General features: G+C 40.9%; 1 protein-coding gene across 1 annotated transcript in view; it reads right to left on the bottom strand.

The window, feature by feature from the left end:
- Window positions 1-18,902, bottom strand: part of CACNA2D4 (calcium voltage-gated channel auxiliary subunit alpha2delta 4) — a 208,277-nt gene that overhangs the window by 149,186 nt on the left and 40,189 nt on the right. Inside the window, 6 exon segments of the mRNA XM_070754863.1 lie at window positions 3,368-3,463; window positions 4,724-4,817; window positions 8,516-8,613; window positions 9,588-9,633; window positions 10,878-10,945; window positions 13,178-13,239. Of these exon segments, the coding sequence (XP_070610964.1) occupies window positions 3,368-3,463; window positions 4,724-4,817; window positions 8,516-8,613; window positions 9,588-9,633; window positions 10,878-10,945; window positions 13,178-13,239 (464 nt within the window).

Below are 18,902 nucleotides of genomic sequence, written 5' to 3' on the forward strand. Positions count from 1 at the left end.
TCACCGCTGAAGGAAGAAGGTGAGGTGAGGGGAATAAAAAAAATCTAAAATTTTAAGGCTTAAAAAAAAAAGAGGGACTCTGAGGTGGCGAGGAGGAGCATGCGCCTCCCATACACCTGGTGCGAGGCTGCCTCCCATACACCGCGCCAGAGAGAGAAACCCAGGCAGGCGAGAGGGGGGGAACCTCCCGCTTCTTTGACTGAAAGGCGACTGCTGCTGCTGCTGCTGCTACCTGCTTCCTCTTCCTTCCCATGCTGAAGGGCTCCCCTCTTCTCTCGCTCGCTCACTTTGTAGCCGGCGCATTTCCTTCACTGTGGTGACTCCTTGGTTTGGCTGAAGCCAAGTTGATCCGGCCGGGGGGAAGCGCTCCCTTTTGCCTTTCCACACCCATATGCTCTGGGAGGCAACCTCATGCCAGGTGTATGGGAGGCAGCGCGAGGGAGTCACCACAGCAAAGTGGTTTATTCCCTCCTGAATTGCTCAGAGAAAGGAAACACTCCATTCGCTCTGGACTGCCAAAGCCTCCTTAAGCGCCACCGAAAGTCTCCTGGGAAATTTTTCTGGGCTCAGATTCTTAAGTAGAAAATGGTTCTTAAGAAGAGGCAAAAAAAATGTTGAACACCCGGTTCTCATCTAGAAAAGTTCTTAAGTAGAGGCGTTCTTAAGTAGAAGTACCACTGTAAAAGAAAGACAGAGCTCACCCTGCAATATTCCAATGTGCGTTTCAAAATTTACTTGCCTTCCTCGCTTCCCCAAACCGCTGTTGTGATTTGCAATAGGGAGTTGCTGCTATTGAGTAATATGTAGAGCACCTAGCTAGCTACCTCTGACTTTTCTGATGAGGATTATAATAAATAAATAAATAAATAAATAAATAAATAAATAAATAAATAAATAAATAAATAAATAAATAAATAAATAAATAAATAAATAAATAAATAAATAAATAAATAAATAAATAAATAAATAAATAAATAAATAAATAAATAAATAAATAAATAAATAAATAAATAATGTTACTGCAACCTATTTTCTGATTATTCACCATTGCTTAAATTATGTTTAACAGTTCTTAGATGCTAATTAATTACACTTAGATGTCTAATTACCAAGAACACTAGATTCCAAATGATTCCCAATGTTAAAATAATGACATAATGTGGGTAAGGTTGCTTTACACTAATAGAAAAAAAACAAGTGTTACTGGTAACAAATGTGCAAATTCAAAAATCCATTTTAATTTAAGAGTGTTGAAAGCTCACTAATAGTTTTCCTTCAGTGCAAGTATATCTTCTAATTATGTTATTGCTATTTAGGTTTATTACAGCCTTCAACTTCAGTGGATTCTGGACAGCTTACTAAAAACAATTTCAACAAATAAAACAAGACAGCTCAGATTCAACAGCCATTAAAACAAAGCATGACCTTCTTTCGCAAATATATACCATTCATCTTATATTTCAATTTATTATGACAATTTGCTGTGTTTAAGACTGTCATGCAGAAACAGGTTAGAAAGCACTAGTATTACTGTTTTTAATTATGTTAATTTACTCATGACCAAGTGTTTGATGATAAATATATAATTAAGCAACATTGCTGCCATTCAATTCCCTAATTTAGTATTTTGGTTCCTAGCACGTTTTTGGAAAGCCAAGTTAGAAACATAGAAACATAGAAGACTGACGGCAGAAAAAGCCCTCATGGTCCATCTAGTCTGCCCTTTTACTATTTCCTGTATTTTATCCTACAATGGATATATGTTTATCCCAGGCATGTTTAAATTCAGTTACAGTGGATTTACCAACTACGTCTGCTGGAAGTTTGTTCCAAGGATCTACTACTCTTTCAGTAAAATAATATTTTCTCACGTTGCTTTTGATATTCCCCCCCCCCAGCTAACTTCAGATTGTGTCCCCTTGTTCTTGGGTTCACTTTCCTATTAAAAACACTTCCCTCCTGAACCTTATTTAACCCTTTAACATATTTAAATGTTTCGATCATGTCCCCCCTTTTCCTTCTGTCCTCCAGACTATACAGATTGAGTTCATTAAGTCTTTCCTGATACGTTTTATGCTTAAGACCTTCCACCATTTTTGTAGCCCGTCTTTGGACTCGTTCAATTTTGTCAATATCTTTTTGTAGGTGAGGTCTCCAGAACTGAACACAGTATTCCAAATGTGGTCTCACCAGCATTCTATATAAGGGGATCACAATCTCCCTCTTCCTGCTTGTTATACCTCTAGTTGCAGAGGAACTTCATTTGCAGATTAAGCAAGGAACAGAATAACAGAAATACACACATTTCTGCATTGTTCTGTGTGTCCTCGGATAACTGAAAATTTTAGATTTTGTTTCATGAATAAAACCTCAACCAAGCTGATTAATCAAATAAAATCTAGCTTTAGAAAACTCTAAACGCCAGGCATTCACATCAACAAACCACCAAATTATAAAATGTTAAAATAACGTCAATGTTTTGAAAATGTGAAATAATAGCATTCAAAGCCATCCAACTGAGAAAACCAGGTGTAAATTTCTCCGCCAGAGGGGGCTGTTGCCCACATCAAACAGACAAGATTATTTTTCATCTGGTTTCAGTTGCAAATAGCTTAATGCCAACAAGATGAACAGATGCTTAAAGGAAAGAGAGAAATTCATTTGGGCAAACATTGATTTATAGATGCCCACAATTTTGCTATGTACTATAGATTCCCATGGATTCCATTGCATAATGGCACCATAAACATTTCTTGAATCTGAATGACATATAAACAGGAACAATTCGGCAGATTAGATGAACCTTCATGCTACAACTGAAGGGTTACAGATAGTGATGGGCGAACCCGACGGTGTTTGGGTTCGGCAAGTTCAGACAAACTTTGCGCGAAATTCGGCTGAACCTGAACCCGAACAGAATCCCATCATTTTTTATTTTTATGGATTTTTTAATCTCCTGGGAGGAAATAGGTCTGGAAAAGGCAGGCAGAAGCCTCCGTGGGGCCTCTCTAGGAATCTCCTGGGAGGAAACAGGGCAGGAAAAGGTGGGCAGAAGCCTCCGTGGGGCCTCTCTAGGAATCTCCTGGGAGGAAACAGTGCCGGAAAAGGCGGGGAGAAGCCTCCATGGTGCCTCTCTAGGAATCTCCTGGGAAGAAACAAGGCCTCCACCCTCCCTGTGGTTTCCCTAATCGCAGGCATTATTTGCTTTTACATTGATTACTATGGGAAAAATTGCTTCTTCTTACAAACTTTTCTACTTAAGAACCTGGTCATGGAACAAATTAAGTTTGTAAGTAGAAGTACCATTGTATAGTGTTTCACAGTTATCTAGGAAAGATAATAAAAGGGGCATATCCAGAAGACTCACTTGTTAGATAGTTTTTCAGTTCCCACGTAAAGGGTACTCCTCATGAGACCAGCCCGAGTTCCCATGAAGGCCACCTGCACACCATCTTCGGTTTCACTGTTGCAGAACAAAAAATGAGAGTTGTATAAGCAAGTAGAAGACATAAATGGTAGAAAAAGCTGGCTGAACTTTCTTTGTGCCATAGGATCTGAACAGACGAGGGTTCCCGCTTACCTTCACTACCCATGCAGTTGCATACGCAGCTCTGGATGACCGGCGGGCGCATGCACAAGTCCAAGCGAGATTTGTCTTCTGTGCATGCACAGGAAGCAAATCTTGCGAGAAGACGTGCAGGCGTGTGAGATTTCGACATTTTTTTTTTGCTTCGGCGCATGCGCGAAATTAAAAAATAGCTGAAAATTGCCAAAATCTCGCATGCCCGCGCGTCCTCTCACAAGATTTTGCTTCCTGCGCATGCGCAGAAGACAAATCTCACTCTGACACATGCACCCGCTTGCTGCTCACCTGCGCGCAGCTCCCCGGGACCGCCTTCTGCCGCACGAATCCCAGCGACCGGTTCGGTCCCACAGAGTTGGCCTTCTCCGGATCCCGTCGACTAAACAATGTCATCTGGCGGGACCCAGGGGAAGAGCCTTCTCTGTGGCGGCTCCAACCCTCTGGAACCAGCTCCCCCCTGAGATTAGGATTGCCCCCACCCTCCTTGCCTTTCGCAAACTTCTTAAAACCCACCTCTGCCGTCAGGCATGGGGGAAGTGAAACATCTCCCCCTTGCCCATGTTGTTTTGGTGTTAGATGGATTGTGTGCTTGTTTTTTAATATTCTGGGGTTGTTTTTAATGAATTTTTTAGCTTAACATTGTAATTGGATTGGTGGGTATTGGATTTGTTATTATGTATTGTTTTTACCTTGTTGTGAACCACCCCGAGTTTGTGGAGAGGGGCGGCATATAAATCCAATAAATCTAATCTAATCATTTTCGCTACCGGAATGCCGTCCCCCCTGTCTAGGTAGGAATCCATACTGGATCTGAAGCAAGTTGTATTTTACAGCAGTCAACTGTTTTCTAGGCAAGATCTGAAGTCCAATTTGTCTCAGCAATTCTGGATAAAGCCAGATCCATACTCAAATGTCAGGGGGAGCCAAGATATGGTCCTTCAAAGAAATGAAGACTGCGGAAAGATCCTTAGGGCCAAAGTTGATAATTTGTACAATATAGGTAAAAACCAAGCTGCGGTTGATCATTGATTTTGTATCAAATGAACTTTTTGAACACTATTTCTGGACGGGTATAGGTGGAATGCAATGCAGGACTGGATTGTTTCAAAACGTCTCTTAATACAAGAAGTGTGTAATTACTTGGACATGGTGAGGGCCAAGGTCGTCCAATAAGCTTCCATAGGTGCTGTAACAACGGCATCGAAGAGAACCTGTTGCACTAACTCTTCGTCACCTAAACATGAAAAAGAACGGTAAGAAAATTTTTTTTAGAGGACTGACACGTTGCCATGTTTTTTCTCTTCTTGTTTCTTCTCCAACAATACTTACAACAACAACTAACTGTGATACAATGCTGGCTAAAATAAACCACACATTGACAATCCACGATTCTCTACCACTGGGCCCATAACCAATGTTGGCTTGTCTCGGTTAGCTATGCTATGAAACCTTCGACATTACCGAGCAGAGAATTTTAATAGAGCGTGGATGTGTGATAAAGCCAAGACACAGACTATTTACATATTATTATTTACATATAAACAAAATATAAACAATCCAACATGTGCACGTAGCAAATATAGAACAAAACAGAATATAGATAACAAGCACAAAGCTAAATATAATAGATAAAGCACGAAGCTTATACAATACAGTTAAAGCACGCAGCTTATACAAGCACAGAGCTTGGACACGACTCCCCTGTCTCAGGCAAAAGTAAAGTAACAATGAAGTGACTAGGCAGAATCATGAGCTTTTATAGCTTCAATGATGACATAGCCTTGAACATTAACTCTTCAAGTAAATGTTAACTCTTTGAGTGCACATTAACCCCTTAAGTACAAGTTTGGTACAGTTTACAATATGCAGTTTATAATGGCAATCCCTAACACACATGTACCCTGTACTAACAGGCAATTACTGCACAAACATTGGAGTTGAGATCCAAAGCATAGGGAGGACATAAGGATGGGGACTTGGTTTATGTATTTAACTTTCATCCTCCCCAGACTCTGGAGCCAGGGGAGAATAAAAACGCCTTCCCCCATCCCCCTGGAGGTTCTCTGGAAGCCAAAATCCCCTTCCCAAAGCCTCCCAAAATTCATGCACATTGGAGCTAAGCTAGGGCAACAGCTCATGTGCCAGCAGATATCGCTCCACGTGCCCCCCGTGGCACCCGTGCAATAGGTTCACCATCACTGGGTTAGTGCATTATTCCTTGTGTTAGAAAAGATCTCCTTATGTCGTTCAAAGAGAAATTTAAAAATAATGCTAAAACAGAATGAACAATTTGAAGAATATCAGATGCTCAATCAGTGGTGGGAAATTACAATCCCTTTATAACGTGTGGACTTCAACTCCCAGTATTAGTACAGTATTAGTCTAATGTACAGTATTAAGTCTAATTCTCCCTGAATCTTCATTCCAATAAGTAACTTTGCTGGTTTGGGAATGACACATGGCATACTTCACTAGATCAGAGATCAAATATGCTGACTAGAGCAAGTTTTGTAGGCAAATGAAATCAAGATATCAATGAAACAGTGACCATGGGAAATATGAGTTTTAGAAAGGGTTGCATTAATATTCAGATGGGAGATATACCCCACATGAAGTTTCTAGCTATTCAGCACAGTTCACAATTCAAAAGCACAGTTTTCGGTTCAGACACTATGATCTGATAGACCAATTTGTATGAGGAATCGAATGATAAAAGCTAAACGTTGTTCATCTCCTAGGTTTAACTTGAATTGAGTTGAAGTTGCTAATTCTAATTTGCAAGTAATTTGAAAATCAGGGAAGAGCCATAATGAAAGATGATTAGGCAGCCTGCTGATTATATACTGTACACGTTCACCGCGTAGAAAGAAATAATTAAAAAGGGATATGATCATCATCACCAATTATTTGAAAAGATGTCACACAGTTGTTGGAGGTAATTTGTTGTTTTTGCTGTCTCGGAGGATAGGAGACAATCCAGGAAAAAGGATTTAGAAATTCTGGGTAATTTGGGCTGTGCCACATTGGGACAACAGGTCCCTCAAAACCTGGTGGGGGAACATATATCAATGCTTTTAAGCAAAGAAATCCATTGAGTCCTATTAGAGTATCCTGGGATATGGCCACTGTTGAATTATAATTGGATGAACCGGTGACCTTGGTGATCTTCACAAGTCTGTTCCTAGCAACTTAGACCAGGGGTGCCAAACTCAGTTTCATTGAAGGCTGCATCACAGTTGTGTTTGACCTCAAAGGGCCAGTGTGTGTGTGTGTGGCCAGAGTTGTGTGGCCAGCTTGATTTTCATGTCAGGGGTGCCTGGGGACCAGTAATGGGCAGCCAAAATTTTTACTGCCACACTGTGGGTGTGGCTAATTTTGTGGGTATCTCCGGGACCGCCTTCTACCGCACGAATCCCAGCGACCAGTTAGGTCCCACAGAGTTGATCTTCTCCGGGTCCCGTTGAGTAAACAATGTCGTCTGGCGGGACCCAGGGGAAGAGCCTTCTCTGTGGCAGCCCTGACCCTCTGGAACCAGCTCCCCCCAGAGATTAGGATTGCCCCCACTCTCCTTGCCTTTCACAAACGTCTTAAAACCCACCTCTGCTGTCAGGCATGGGGGAACTGAGACATCTCCCCCTGGCCTATATAATTTATGAATGGTATGTTTGTGTGTGTGTCTTGCTTTTTTAAATAAGGGGTTTTTAGAGACTTTTTAATATTAGATTTGTGATACATTGTTTTTTGTTATTGTTGTGAGCCTCCCCGAGTCTGCGGAGAGGGGCGGCGTACAAATCTAATAAGTAAGTAAGTAAGTAAGTAAGTAAATAAATAAATAAAATAAACAATGGTCATGTGACTGGGTAGGAGTTGCTTGCCAGCCATGTGACCAGGTGGGAGTGGTTTGAATGATCATCATCGTTCAAGTGAACTGTTAAGTCCTCGACTTACAACCTTACCAGTGTCACTCGCTGGGTGACAATTTGCTTTGTGTTTCCTGTGCTCTCCTTCCTGGGTCACCCCCCCCACCACCTCAGGCTGGGTAGCTAGGTGAACAGGTGCTGCCAGAAGCATAAATGCTGCCAGAGTCGCTTCCACCCACGCCTTCTGCTTGCACCTTAGGTGGGAGGTGGAGGGTAGGCTGGGCAGGAGAGAGGGAAGCTCGTCTGAGGCCAGGAAGGAGGAAAGAGGAAAAAAGCAAGGCGCACAGACGCAACAGCAGCAGGGGAAAAAGAAGAGCGAGACGAGACCAGTAATCCAGAAAGGGACAGCCGCCGATCAGCTGAAGCTGCACACGCATCTTCATTTCCGCCGGTGGAACTGTGTTGCACCCCGTCCTGCCTGCTGCCCACCCCTGCTGGGGACCGAGCACTCAGTTAGTGAAAATGGGTTCCTGCTCTGTTTTCACCTGAGACAGCCTCCTGCTAGTTAAAATACATGGCCCTCATGAGCATTAGCATTTAGACTTATATACCGCCTCACAGTGCTTTACAGCCATCTCTAAGCGGTTTACAGAGAGTAAGCATATTGCCCCCAACTGTCTGGGTCCTCATTTTACCGACCTTGGAGGGATGGAAGGCTGAGTCAACCCTTTGAGCCTACTGAGATTTGATCTGCCAAACTGCTGGCAGCCGGTAATCAGCAGAAGTTGCCTGCAGTACTGCACTCTAACCACTGCTGCACCACCGAAGTCCGTTTTCAGTTGGGACAGCCTCCTGCAATCCTCTGCCAGCAAAAACAGTGCTCAGGAGGGCCATGCACATTTTTACTGGCAGAGGCAGGCCGGTCCTTTGCTATTTCCAGGGTGGCCCTGCAGACCAGATCTAAGCACCCCGCAGGCTGGATTCAGTCCATGGGCCTTGGGTTTGACACCCCTGGTTCAGACAAAGTGGTTCAGAAGTCTACTGCTTAATAGCTCTGTGTTTCCATACTCACATTCAAGGTCAGGTTCTTCTTCCCTAATAAAACGGATTACAGCTTCCAACTGGCTTAGCTTCCTGTGCGTTGGATCAATATCTGTAACACAATAAATCCTGGGGAAAGGACGAGAAGAGACAAAGAGAGAGTATTGGCACATATTGTCCTTTCGGGGTCTATCCTGATTAGAGGTGGGTTCCTCCCAGTTCGCACCATTTCTATAGAACCAGTAGAAAACCATTGGTGATGCCATGGAGCTGATTCTGTTGGTGCTGGTCTGCGGACGCCACCATATTATTATTGTTGTTGTTGTTGTTGTTGTTTGTTTGTTTGTTTGTTTGTATGTATGTATGTATGTATGTTTGTTTGTTTGTTTGTTTAGATTTGTATGCCGCCCTCTCCCGAGAGACTCAGGGCGGCTTACAACAAAAATAAAAACAGTATAAAATAATTAAAATACAACAATTAATAATAATAATAATATCAAACCCTTTAAATATTATCACAACAGTCATATCTTCAAACATCCCAATCGAATCATGTCTAGGTCGGAATTAAAAGATGTCAGTTCTCATGGTCCCCAGGCCTGTCGGCAGAGCCAGGTTTTCAACACCTTTCAGAAAGCCAGTAGGGTCAGGGTGGTATGGACCTCGGGGAGGTAGTTGATTCCAAAGAACCGGAGCCACCACTGAGAAGGCCCTACCCCATGGCCACACCAATTGACACTGCTTAGTCGACAGGACCCGGAGAAGGCCAACCCTGTGGGCTCTAATCAGTCACTGGGAGGTATGCGGCAGAAGACGGTTCCGTAAATAGTCTGGTCCTGTTGTTGTTGTTGTTATTATTATTAGGACCATCAAGCCACACCCACAAAATAAGCCACACCCAGTGTGGCAGTAAAAATTTTGGCTGCCCATTACTGGGTGTATTTAACATCCTTTAGTTGGAGAAGATTTAGCTGAGCCGAGCGGTAACTCTTTAGCTTCTGCAGAAACATTTTCTCAAGGCCTCAAGCGTAAGGATCCAATGCCAAGGGTTCATCTTTCCCAGACACGAATGATCAGGAAAAATAGAAAAATAAAAATCTTACCACTCATTGGCTAAGGTCAAATCTGGCTGCAGAAGGTCGTGCAAACCTGAAACGAAAAGATTACGGCATTGTTATGACCGTGATGCCTTCTTTGTGACAAACAGGCTTAAATTTTCCACAAGTCATTTCCATTTGCATTTAAGGAGGGCTTAAATGCCCTTATCCTTCTGTAGGATAACAGGTGAAGGTTAAGACATCGTGTATTGGGAATATATACACCAAGAATTGGGTTTGCGTGCGGGCAGGGGTGAGCTGCTAGCCAGACCCCAAGGGGGGGGGGAACACGGGGGGGGGGGGGTAGTGAAAATGGAGCTCCACCCCAGAGCACCCAATTTGCACTGAAAGATGTTGAAAGAAAATGCAGGGCGTCCTGCATAAGCCACACCCACCATGTGGTAGTAAAAATTTTGGTAGCCCTTCACTGGGTGAGAGAGGGAGGTATTACCTGATTGGATATGAGGAAGAGGGGGGGGAGAGAACAAAGAGACAGACAGACACCCCCCACCACAGAGAGAAAGAGAAAGTCAAGTTTCATGTTTTAATTTTATTAGTACTTTTCTTCTCCCTCTTCCAATATGTAAGAAGCTGAGTTCATATTTTTAATAATTGTTTTCTACTGTATCAGGTTAGAAAATAAATACCTAAACTACTGCAGTCCTATTAATCTCATTGTTCTTATCACCCATATCCTCTCACTTAAGACTGCATGACTGTGACTTTGTTGTTTATATCCTTATGATTTATATTGATTGTTTCCTAATGTGATTTGATTGCTTATTTATACATTAAGTGCTGTACCTTATAAATCTTGACAAATGTACACTGAGAGCATATGTACCAAAGACAAATCCCTGGGATGTCCAATCATACTTGGCCAATAAAGAATTTTATTCTGTTCTGTTCTGTTTGCTTATTGCTTATTTATACATTAAGTGTTGTACCTTATAAATCTTGACAAATGTACACTTTTTAATGTACACTGAGAGCATATGCACCAAAGACAAATTCCTTGTGTGTCCAATCATACTTGGCCAATAAAGAATTTTATTCTGTTCTGTTCTGTTCTGTTCTGTTCTGCTCTGCTCTGCTCTGCTCTGCTCTGCTCTGCTCTGCTCTGCTCTGCTCTGCTCTGCTCTGCTCTGCTCTACTCCACTCTACTCTACTCTACTCTATTCAGAGATGGAGAGGGTAGCCAAAGTAAAACACCATTAAAACCCAACTAGGAGACAAGAAAGTTTTCTCCAACTTTTCACATACGAGACATTTACAAAACTGTGTCATACAACCAACCTTCTTCCACTGAAGTGTCCCCAAGCAGCACATATTCACCATATCCTCGTGACAGAACCATTCCCAAGCTGTGAATTGGGGAAAAATAAGGAAATAAAGCAGAATATTGTGAAGCTCTGTCTCAGTTTTCGCTGGTGTGGTATTAAAAAGATAAAGGTTTCCCTGTCCAGTCGAGTCTGACTCTAGTTCCAAATTACATCCTTGTTTTTAGTACAATGGATTTCTTGCATAAAACTAGTTGTCTGGGTATCATGTACTTACTTTTCTGTGTACTTTATCTCATTTTTCAACAGGATGCATATTGTAAAGTCATTTTGAATTACTGTGCCATGAAGTAAGCTAATATGTGCCACTGCACATATCATATCATCACATATCGCATCACATATGATCACATATCACATATCACATCACATATGATCACATATCACATCATCCATGCAATCAATATATCACTGCTGTGATTTATTGATTGCATGGATAAGCATTGAGTACAGATTTGAACATACAGGTGCAGCCTGTAATTGTTATGCAAGTGGAATATGAAGAAGAACATGATAACCAAACAACTAATCATATGCAAGAAATCCATTCTTAAAAAAAGATGTAATTTGGAACTTGCAGCCTAGTCTATATATAAAGCGAACAAAATTGCAAACAGCTGGGGGGGCTGGGCTTTTCTGAGCAAAATGAATAAATAAACATTATTTTTTAATTTCATTTTTCATTTGTTTATGATCAAGCATGTTCACATATAGTTTATTAACGCAATAGGTATTCAAAAAAACACAATAGTGTTAGTCCAGATCAAATAGACCCGGGAACAGTACAAGTGTATAGTCATTGTGCCTAGCAAAAACTAAGCAACAACAACAACAAAAAAACCCCACTCACAGAACAAACCCCTCAAACGAGGCAAAGCCATGTAATTTCAAGTTTCAGATATGTAGGGAAATTTTTTTACAGGGTTTCAAACTTTGTTTCGGGTCTGAACAGAACAGCAGGGTTTTAAAGCTCTGTTGGGAGAATTGGTTTTAGACTTATGGTTGGGGGTCACCACAACATGAGAAACTGTATTAAAGGGTTGTGGCATTAGAAAGGTTGAGAACCACTGCTCTAGGGCATAATGCTCCCACCGTTTCTTAGGGAGCCAGCATTGTCTGAAGTCAATTTCTGTGGTCATGTGGCCTGCATAGCTATATGCAAAAGGCACATGGAACAATGATGCTTTCCTACCAAGGTAGCACCTCTCTATCTATTTGCATTTCCATGCTCTTGAACTGCTGGGTGGGCAGGAGCTGGGGCAGTGTCGTTTTTACACAGATCTACATCCAAATCTCATACATTGTTATTTACATATTTTTTTACAATACTTCGCATGTTTTTATTCTCCCATTTCTTGATCTTTTTCCACATTGAATCCAGTTGTACCATTTAATCAATACCTTATAATAATTCGAATCATTTTGTCCTTTTAATTCTGTTGTCAATTTGTCCATTTCTGTACCCCTATATTTATTTATTTATTGGATTTGTACGCCGCCCCTCTCCGCAGACTCGGGGCGGCTAACAACAGCAATAAAAGAGCATATAATAATAATAATAATAATAATAATCCAATACTAAAACAGTTAAAAACCCTTATTATAAAACCAAACATACATACAGACATACCATGCATAAAATTGTAAAGGCCTAGGGGGAAAGAGTATCTCAATTCCCCCATGCCTGGTGGCAGAGGTGGGTTTTAAGCAGCTTACGAAAGGCAAGGAGGGTGGGGGCAATCCTAATCTCTGGGGGGAGTTGGTTCCAGAGGGCCGGGGCCGCCACAGAGAGGGCTCTTCCCCTGGGACCCGCCAAGCGACATTGTTTAGTTGACGGGACCCGGAGAAGACCCACTCTGTGGGACCTAACTGGTCGCTGGGATTCGTGCAGCAGAAGGTGATCCCTGAGGTAATATATTTGATAAAATATATTTTATCAATCAAAACATTTTCCGATTCTTTTGATATTCTGGTACCATTCCGGTATAATTGGATAATTGGATAATAAAAATAATATAAAATTTATAACTGGATTATTGTTCCCAGGTTTACCAGCCAACAGGGTCACCGCCCATACCATTTGGGAATTTTGGACTTTATAATCCCAAACTATTTTGATGGCAACAGGTTGATTAAGGTTGACCAACTGAATTGAATTGACTCTGTAGGATCCTGGGTGGAATAATCTTACGGTTACCTAAGGCTGTCATGCAAGATATTTAATTTGATCTCCCTTTGCAGGATCTACTCACTCACCTAAATGGAGTTCCACTGATATGAGTGAAGAAATAGTCGTTAGTGAGGAACAGAACCCTTTTCTGAGAAAATAAAAGAGAAAAAAAAATCAGGAATGCTAAATCTTACACACAGATTACACATAGACCCAAACAGAGAGAGAATGATGAAAATGGAGCAAGAAATGTAGTTTATCTATCACATTTGCTTACTCACTCCATCTTGTTACAAAGTTGGCACGTAAAAAGAAAGGCTTAATTTTAATTTTAATCATCAGATGGGTGCTGAAACAAAGTCATTATATATTAAGAACTTAGTGATTAGGGCAGGTCTCCCAATTAGATAAATCTCACATTGTAGCATCGTAACCTAACCACTGGGAATTAAGACACACTGAATTTGATAGGTCCAGTTCTAAGTAAATGTGCAGGGGACTGCAGACGTTATCAATTAATTGGATGAATTTTAATTAAACAGACAAACCTGAATAGGCTGAAGAAGAAGAAAATAGGATTAATTGGCTTGTAAGGGATGCATAAGCTTACCAGAAGAGGTTGTAATATTTTTTAAAAGTTCTTTTTGTTTGTAGGAGATGGAGAGAGAAAAAATTGAAGACTTCTACTAAGATGGTATCTTTTTTTTAATGAGGCCTTGTAGTACAATGAATATAATAAACAAGCTGTACAATAAATTGATGTTATGTTGTATGTTACTTAAGGTTCGTGTCTTTTGTAGTGAATATGAATAATGCAACATCTCTTTAATTGTCTGCTACATACTTTTTCATAATACATCAGTGTGTAATAATCTCTGTGTTTCATCAGTCTACAGCTTGCTCAACATCCACATTAGGAGGCTATTATCCGAAAGCTCACAATAATAACTTAAGGTGGTATACAATTGTTTATAGGCCTCCAAACATGAATAAACCTGACGATTTCTCTCAATAAACAGTCTTCTGGTATAAATTAATTATAAATTAACACCCTCGAAAATGTCCAGAGATAATTCACCAGAAGAGCCCTGCATTCCTCCTCCCGTAACAGAATACCATATGAAACTAGACTTACAATCCTGTACCTAGAAAACTTAGAACTAAGACACCTTAAACATGATCTAAGTATTGCCCACAAGATTATATGCTGCAATGTCCTGCCTTCAGCTTCAACCACAACAACACAAGAGCACATAACAGATTCAAGCTCAATATTAACCGCTCCAAACTTGACTGTAAAAAATACGACTTTAGTAATAGAGTTGTTGAAGCGTGGAACTCATTACTGGACTCCTTAGTATCATCCCCTAACCCCCAACATTTTACTCTTAGACTGTCCACAGTTGACCTCTCCAGATTCCTAAGAGGTCAGTAAGGGGCGTGCCTTCCGACCCCTGTCCTATTGTCTCTCCTATATCCCATATATCTTCTCTTCTATCCCTATATCTTTCTTCTATTCTCTCATTGATTATTTTATCCTATACTCTCTCTTCTATTCTTTCTCTAATTCTATTTCCCCGAAGGTGTCCTCTGTTACCTTCATTGTGTATTATTGTGTATTGGACAAAATAAATAAATAAAATAAATAAAATAAATAAAATAAATAAAATAAATAAAATAAATAAAATAAATAAAATAAATAAAATAAATAAATGACTTGATAGGTTTATTCAGAGGTGGGCTGCTAAGGTGGAACGGTGACGTCTGCTCGCCCCCGTGGCTCTGGCTGGTAGTGGAGTCTAGTGCAATTATGCTACTGCACCTGGGCAGTCTCTACAACGATATTTTATTTTCCAATAAAAATATTTATTTAAATAAATAAATATTTTTATTTACTTGTTTAACAAATAAAAATAAATAAATAATACTCCAACATCTTTGCACAGCACCCTGGCCATTTTGTGAATTCACACCCATAGCACCAAAGGAATCTTGTTAAGTAGGATTAGCTGCGGTACCTAATACGGTCTTAGCACTGTTTCTTTGTATACCTTGAGGCATGGCGTGATGAGCATTGCACTTCTTATCAGAGTATCAGATGGAATTGGGGGGGCCGGGTTGAAGACCGGCCAACAGCCTTCCAGGCTGTTCTGCCCCTGCTTCAATGTCCTTGAAATACGTTGCACAGATCGATGGGCAGCAGCTGGTCCGCGTGAAATGACAGATAGGCTCGAGATGGAAGTGTGACAGAGAAGGTGACAAGCGGTAGGCTAACCATCTCAGTCCTTGGGGCTGCTGTCACGTGGGACATTTGTTTTTTTTCTCCTTCACCTAAATATACTGCTCAAAAAAATCAAGGGAACACTCAAAGAACACATCCTAGATATGAATGGATGAAATATTCTCATTGAATACTTTGTTCTGTACAAAGTTGAATGTGCACAACAGCATGTGAAATTGATTGCCGATCAGTGTTGCTTCCTAAGTGGACAGTTTGATTTCACAGAACTTTGATTTATTTGGAGTTGTATTGTATATATTGACCTAGGGGGAGAGCCTTCTCTCTGGGGGCCCCGGCTCTCTGGAATCAGCTCTCCTCGGACATTCGTAATGCCCCCACCCTCCTCGCCTTCCGTAAGAGTCTGAAGACTCATTTATGCCGACAGGTCTGGGGCCATTAGATCTTTGCCCCCTGGCCAAGGCATGTGTTGAGATAATGTTGAGTGAATGGAATGATTGTTTTTTTATGCATTTTGGGGTTTTTAGATTTTTAATTAATTAATTGGATTCAAGATATTGTACACTGTTTATTATATATTGTGAGCCTCCCCGAGTGCTCGGAGAGGGGCGGCATAGAAATCCAATTAAGAAATAAATAATAAATAAAATATTGTTTTGTTTAAGTATTCCCTTTATTTTTTTGAGCGGTGTATAATCCTTCCCTTTTGCTAGTTAATGTTGTGATTGGCTCTGGCCCAGCTCCTGCCCCAGGGAATGTGGAGGTGGATACAGGGGAAACTTCAACATGTCACAGGCCTGTGTTATTGCCGACAGAGTCAGTTCAGAGTTTAGTTTCCTCGGACGAAGAAGAAGGTGGGAGTGACTCGGCAGAGGGGGGCTTGGCACACAGCCCAGGCAGTCAATCTCCCTTATCTTCCATTGATTCGGATGAAGACGTTTTGGACTCATGCAAGCACAGAATTATGCGTAGAAGAGACCAATTAAGGACATATTACAGGAGATAAGAGCAGCCACCTGTGTTTGGGTGGGGCTCCAGTAATTAGGGCTGCTGCTATAAATAGCAGCATGTGGGTTTGGCCGTTGTGGAAGAGTATCTGATCGCAGTTCATCAGGAATCATGTGTTGCTGGTTTCTGGACTTTGTTTGTTGATTTTTCACGCCTTTGAAAACAAAGCAGAGCAACGTGTGTGTGTGTGTGTGTGTGAGTGTCTCACTTTGTTTGAAGAAGAAGGGGTGTGATGTTTCTTCACAGCTGCTAGCTAAGTACTTAATGACTGCTTAAGATTAATTGTACACGATATACAGAATAGAAATTCGGACCAAAATCAATACAACCCCTCTCTGGGTTCAATCCATCTGATAATTATCAGAAATTTACTAATATCGCAACCTACAATTACTTCTCACTAACAAAAATAATAAATATAATCAAACCAAGTCGTCACAACCCAAATGCCTGCTAGATTGCAGGTACCACCCCTCCTCTTTTTCTTCTTTCTCCTCTCTTTCTTCTTCTTTTCTTTCCATTCTCTTTTCTTTTCTATCCCACCTCCAACCACCTCTTCTTTCCACGTTATTCCTGGACTATTAAATACTACAGCTATAAGATTATCCAAATAAGAATGTTGAATACAAAATGTTTACATATAGACAAATATTTGGAATGTATATACAATAATATATATAAGTCGCTGTATAAAAATACTGTTTACCCCAACCCCCTCCCACTTCTCTTTTTTGTATTCCCATCCCCCTTTTCCCTGTTTTCTTTTTTTTAAAATAATCTAATAAAGTATATTTTAATAAGATTAATTGTACAGACTACCCGGTTGTTTTGGGACGAGTGCTCTTTGCAATACAAAAAGAGTGCTTAGTTTATTTTGAACTTTGGGATAAAGAACATTGTTTTGAATTTTCAAACGTGTGTGTGCCTGAAATTTGCACCCTGGAATTTTCGGGAGGTTCCTACCAGAGAGCCCGGCAGAACAGTTAAACGCCCCTCTTCAACCGTCCCGGAAACCCCTGTCTTAGTACAATGACAGCAGGCATCAAAGGAGTTGCGGCTAAATTGTTCATGCTTTGGAAAGATCGATGCTGGAGGCGGTTATGCAAGCTGGCTGCCAGCTGAGCATTTCAAAAACATCCCAGCTAGCTTGTTTAATTAGCCAAGCAAGCCCAGCGTAATGGCCTCCAAAAAAAAAGGGAAAGATAAATCCATGTGGGTTGCTATATAATGTTAAGTGGCTTCCCCATGTTCTGTATTGCTGGATAGCAAAGAGCCTGACTTAAACGACCCCTATAATATTCCCTCCAGGGGTTCCAAAGCCCTCCTGCTTTTCTATCGCTGTTAACATTTGATTTGTTTTTATGATTTCTAGCTACCAAAAGGTCACAGCAAGCGTCAGCATCTAACCAATGTGGCTTATCAGGGGTGGAGATGGCGCTACCAATTTTGACAATTTGTTGCCTATTTGACAGGAATGCGGTAATTCAGTTGTGGAGGAGTCCTGAGATGCCATAGGATTTGAGTTTTAGGAGTAGTTTGTCGTGGACCACTGAGTCGAAGGCTTTGCAGAAGTCTATATAAATTGCATTGATGGATTTACCTTGGTCGAGGAGGGTAGTCCAAATGTTTTTGCAATGAAGTAGTTATAGGTTGCAGGATAGTTTCTTTCTGAATCCAAATTGTTTGTTTGAGAGTAGGTTATTAGATTCTAACATGGATTGGAGGCCACTCAGAAATGAAGAATCTCTAGGATGGAGGGGAAAAACTGAAGGGAAAATGAGGGGGGGGGATTCCAAGATAGTGGCAATGCTGCCAAGAAAACTCCACCAACATACCCATGGAATCAGCATTTTGGATTCAAAGGACACCAAGAAAGTCAGAATGGATTTATAGAAACATTGACAGCAAAAAAATACCCCATGGTCCATCTAGTCTGCCCATATACTATTTCCTGTATTTTATCTTAGGATGGATATATGTTTATCCCAGGCATGGTTAAATTCAGTTACTGTGGATTTACCAACCATGCCTGCTGGAAGTTTGCTCCAAGCATCTACTACTCTTTCAGTAAAATAATATTTTCTCACATTGCTTCTGATCTTTCCCCCAACTAACTTCAGATTGTGCCCCCTTGTTCTTGTGTTCACTTTCCTATTAAAAACACTTCCCTCCTGAACCTTATTTAACCCTTTAACATATTTAAATGTTTTGATCATGTCCCCCCTTTTCCTTCTGTCCTCCAGACTATACAGATTGAGTTCATTAAGTCTTTCCTGATACGTTTTATGCTTAAGACCTTCCACCATTCTTGTAGCCCGTCTTTGGACCCGTTCAATTTGATCAATATCTTTTTGTAGGTGAGGTCTCCAGAACTGAACACATTATTCCAAATGTGTTATGTTTATTTTAAGCATATACACAGGCCAATGATGGGCCCCTAGCAGTATGGTCAGGTACACAGAACCAGTAGAAAATTTTTGATTTTTTTCTTCTTTCTTTCCCCTCTGGGCATGTTTTTCCTATCACAGTAAATGAGGTTGAATGTGTACAATTTTAGAAGAGCT

The sequence above is a fragment of the Erythrolamprus reginae genome, chromosome 6 (genome assembly GCF_031021105.1).
Source record: "Erythrolamprus reginae isolate rEryReg1 chromosome 6, rEryReg1.hap1, whole genome shotgun sequence".
In the NCBI taxonomy this organism is placed as follows: Eukaryota; Metazoa; Chordata; class Lepidosauria; order Squamata; family Dipsadidae; genus Erythrolamprus; species Erythrolamprus reginae.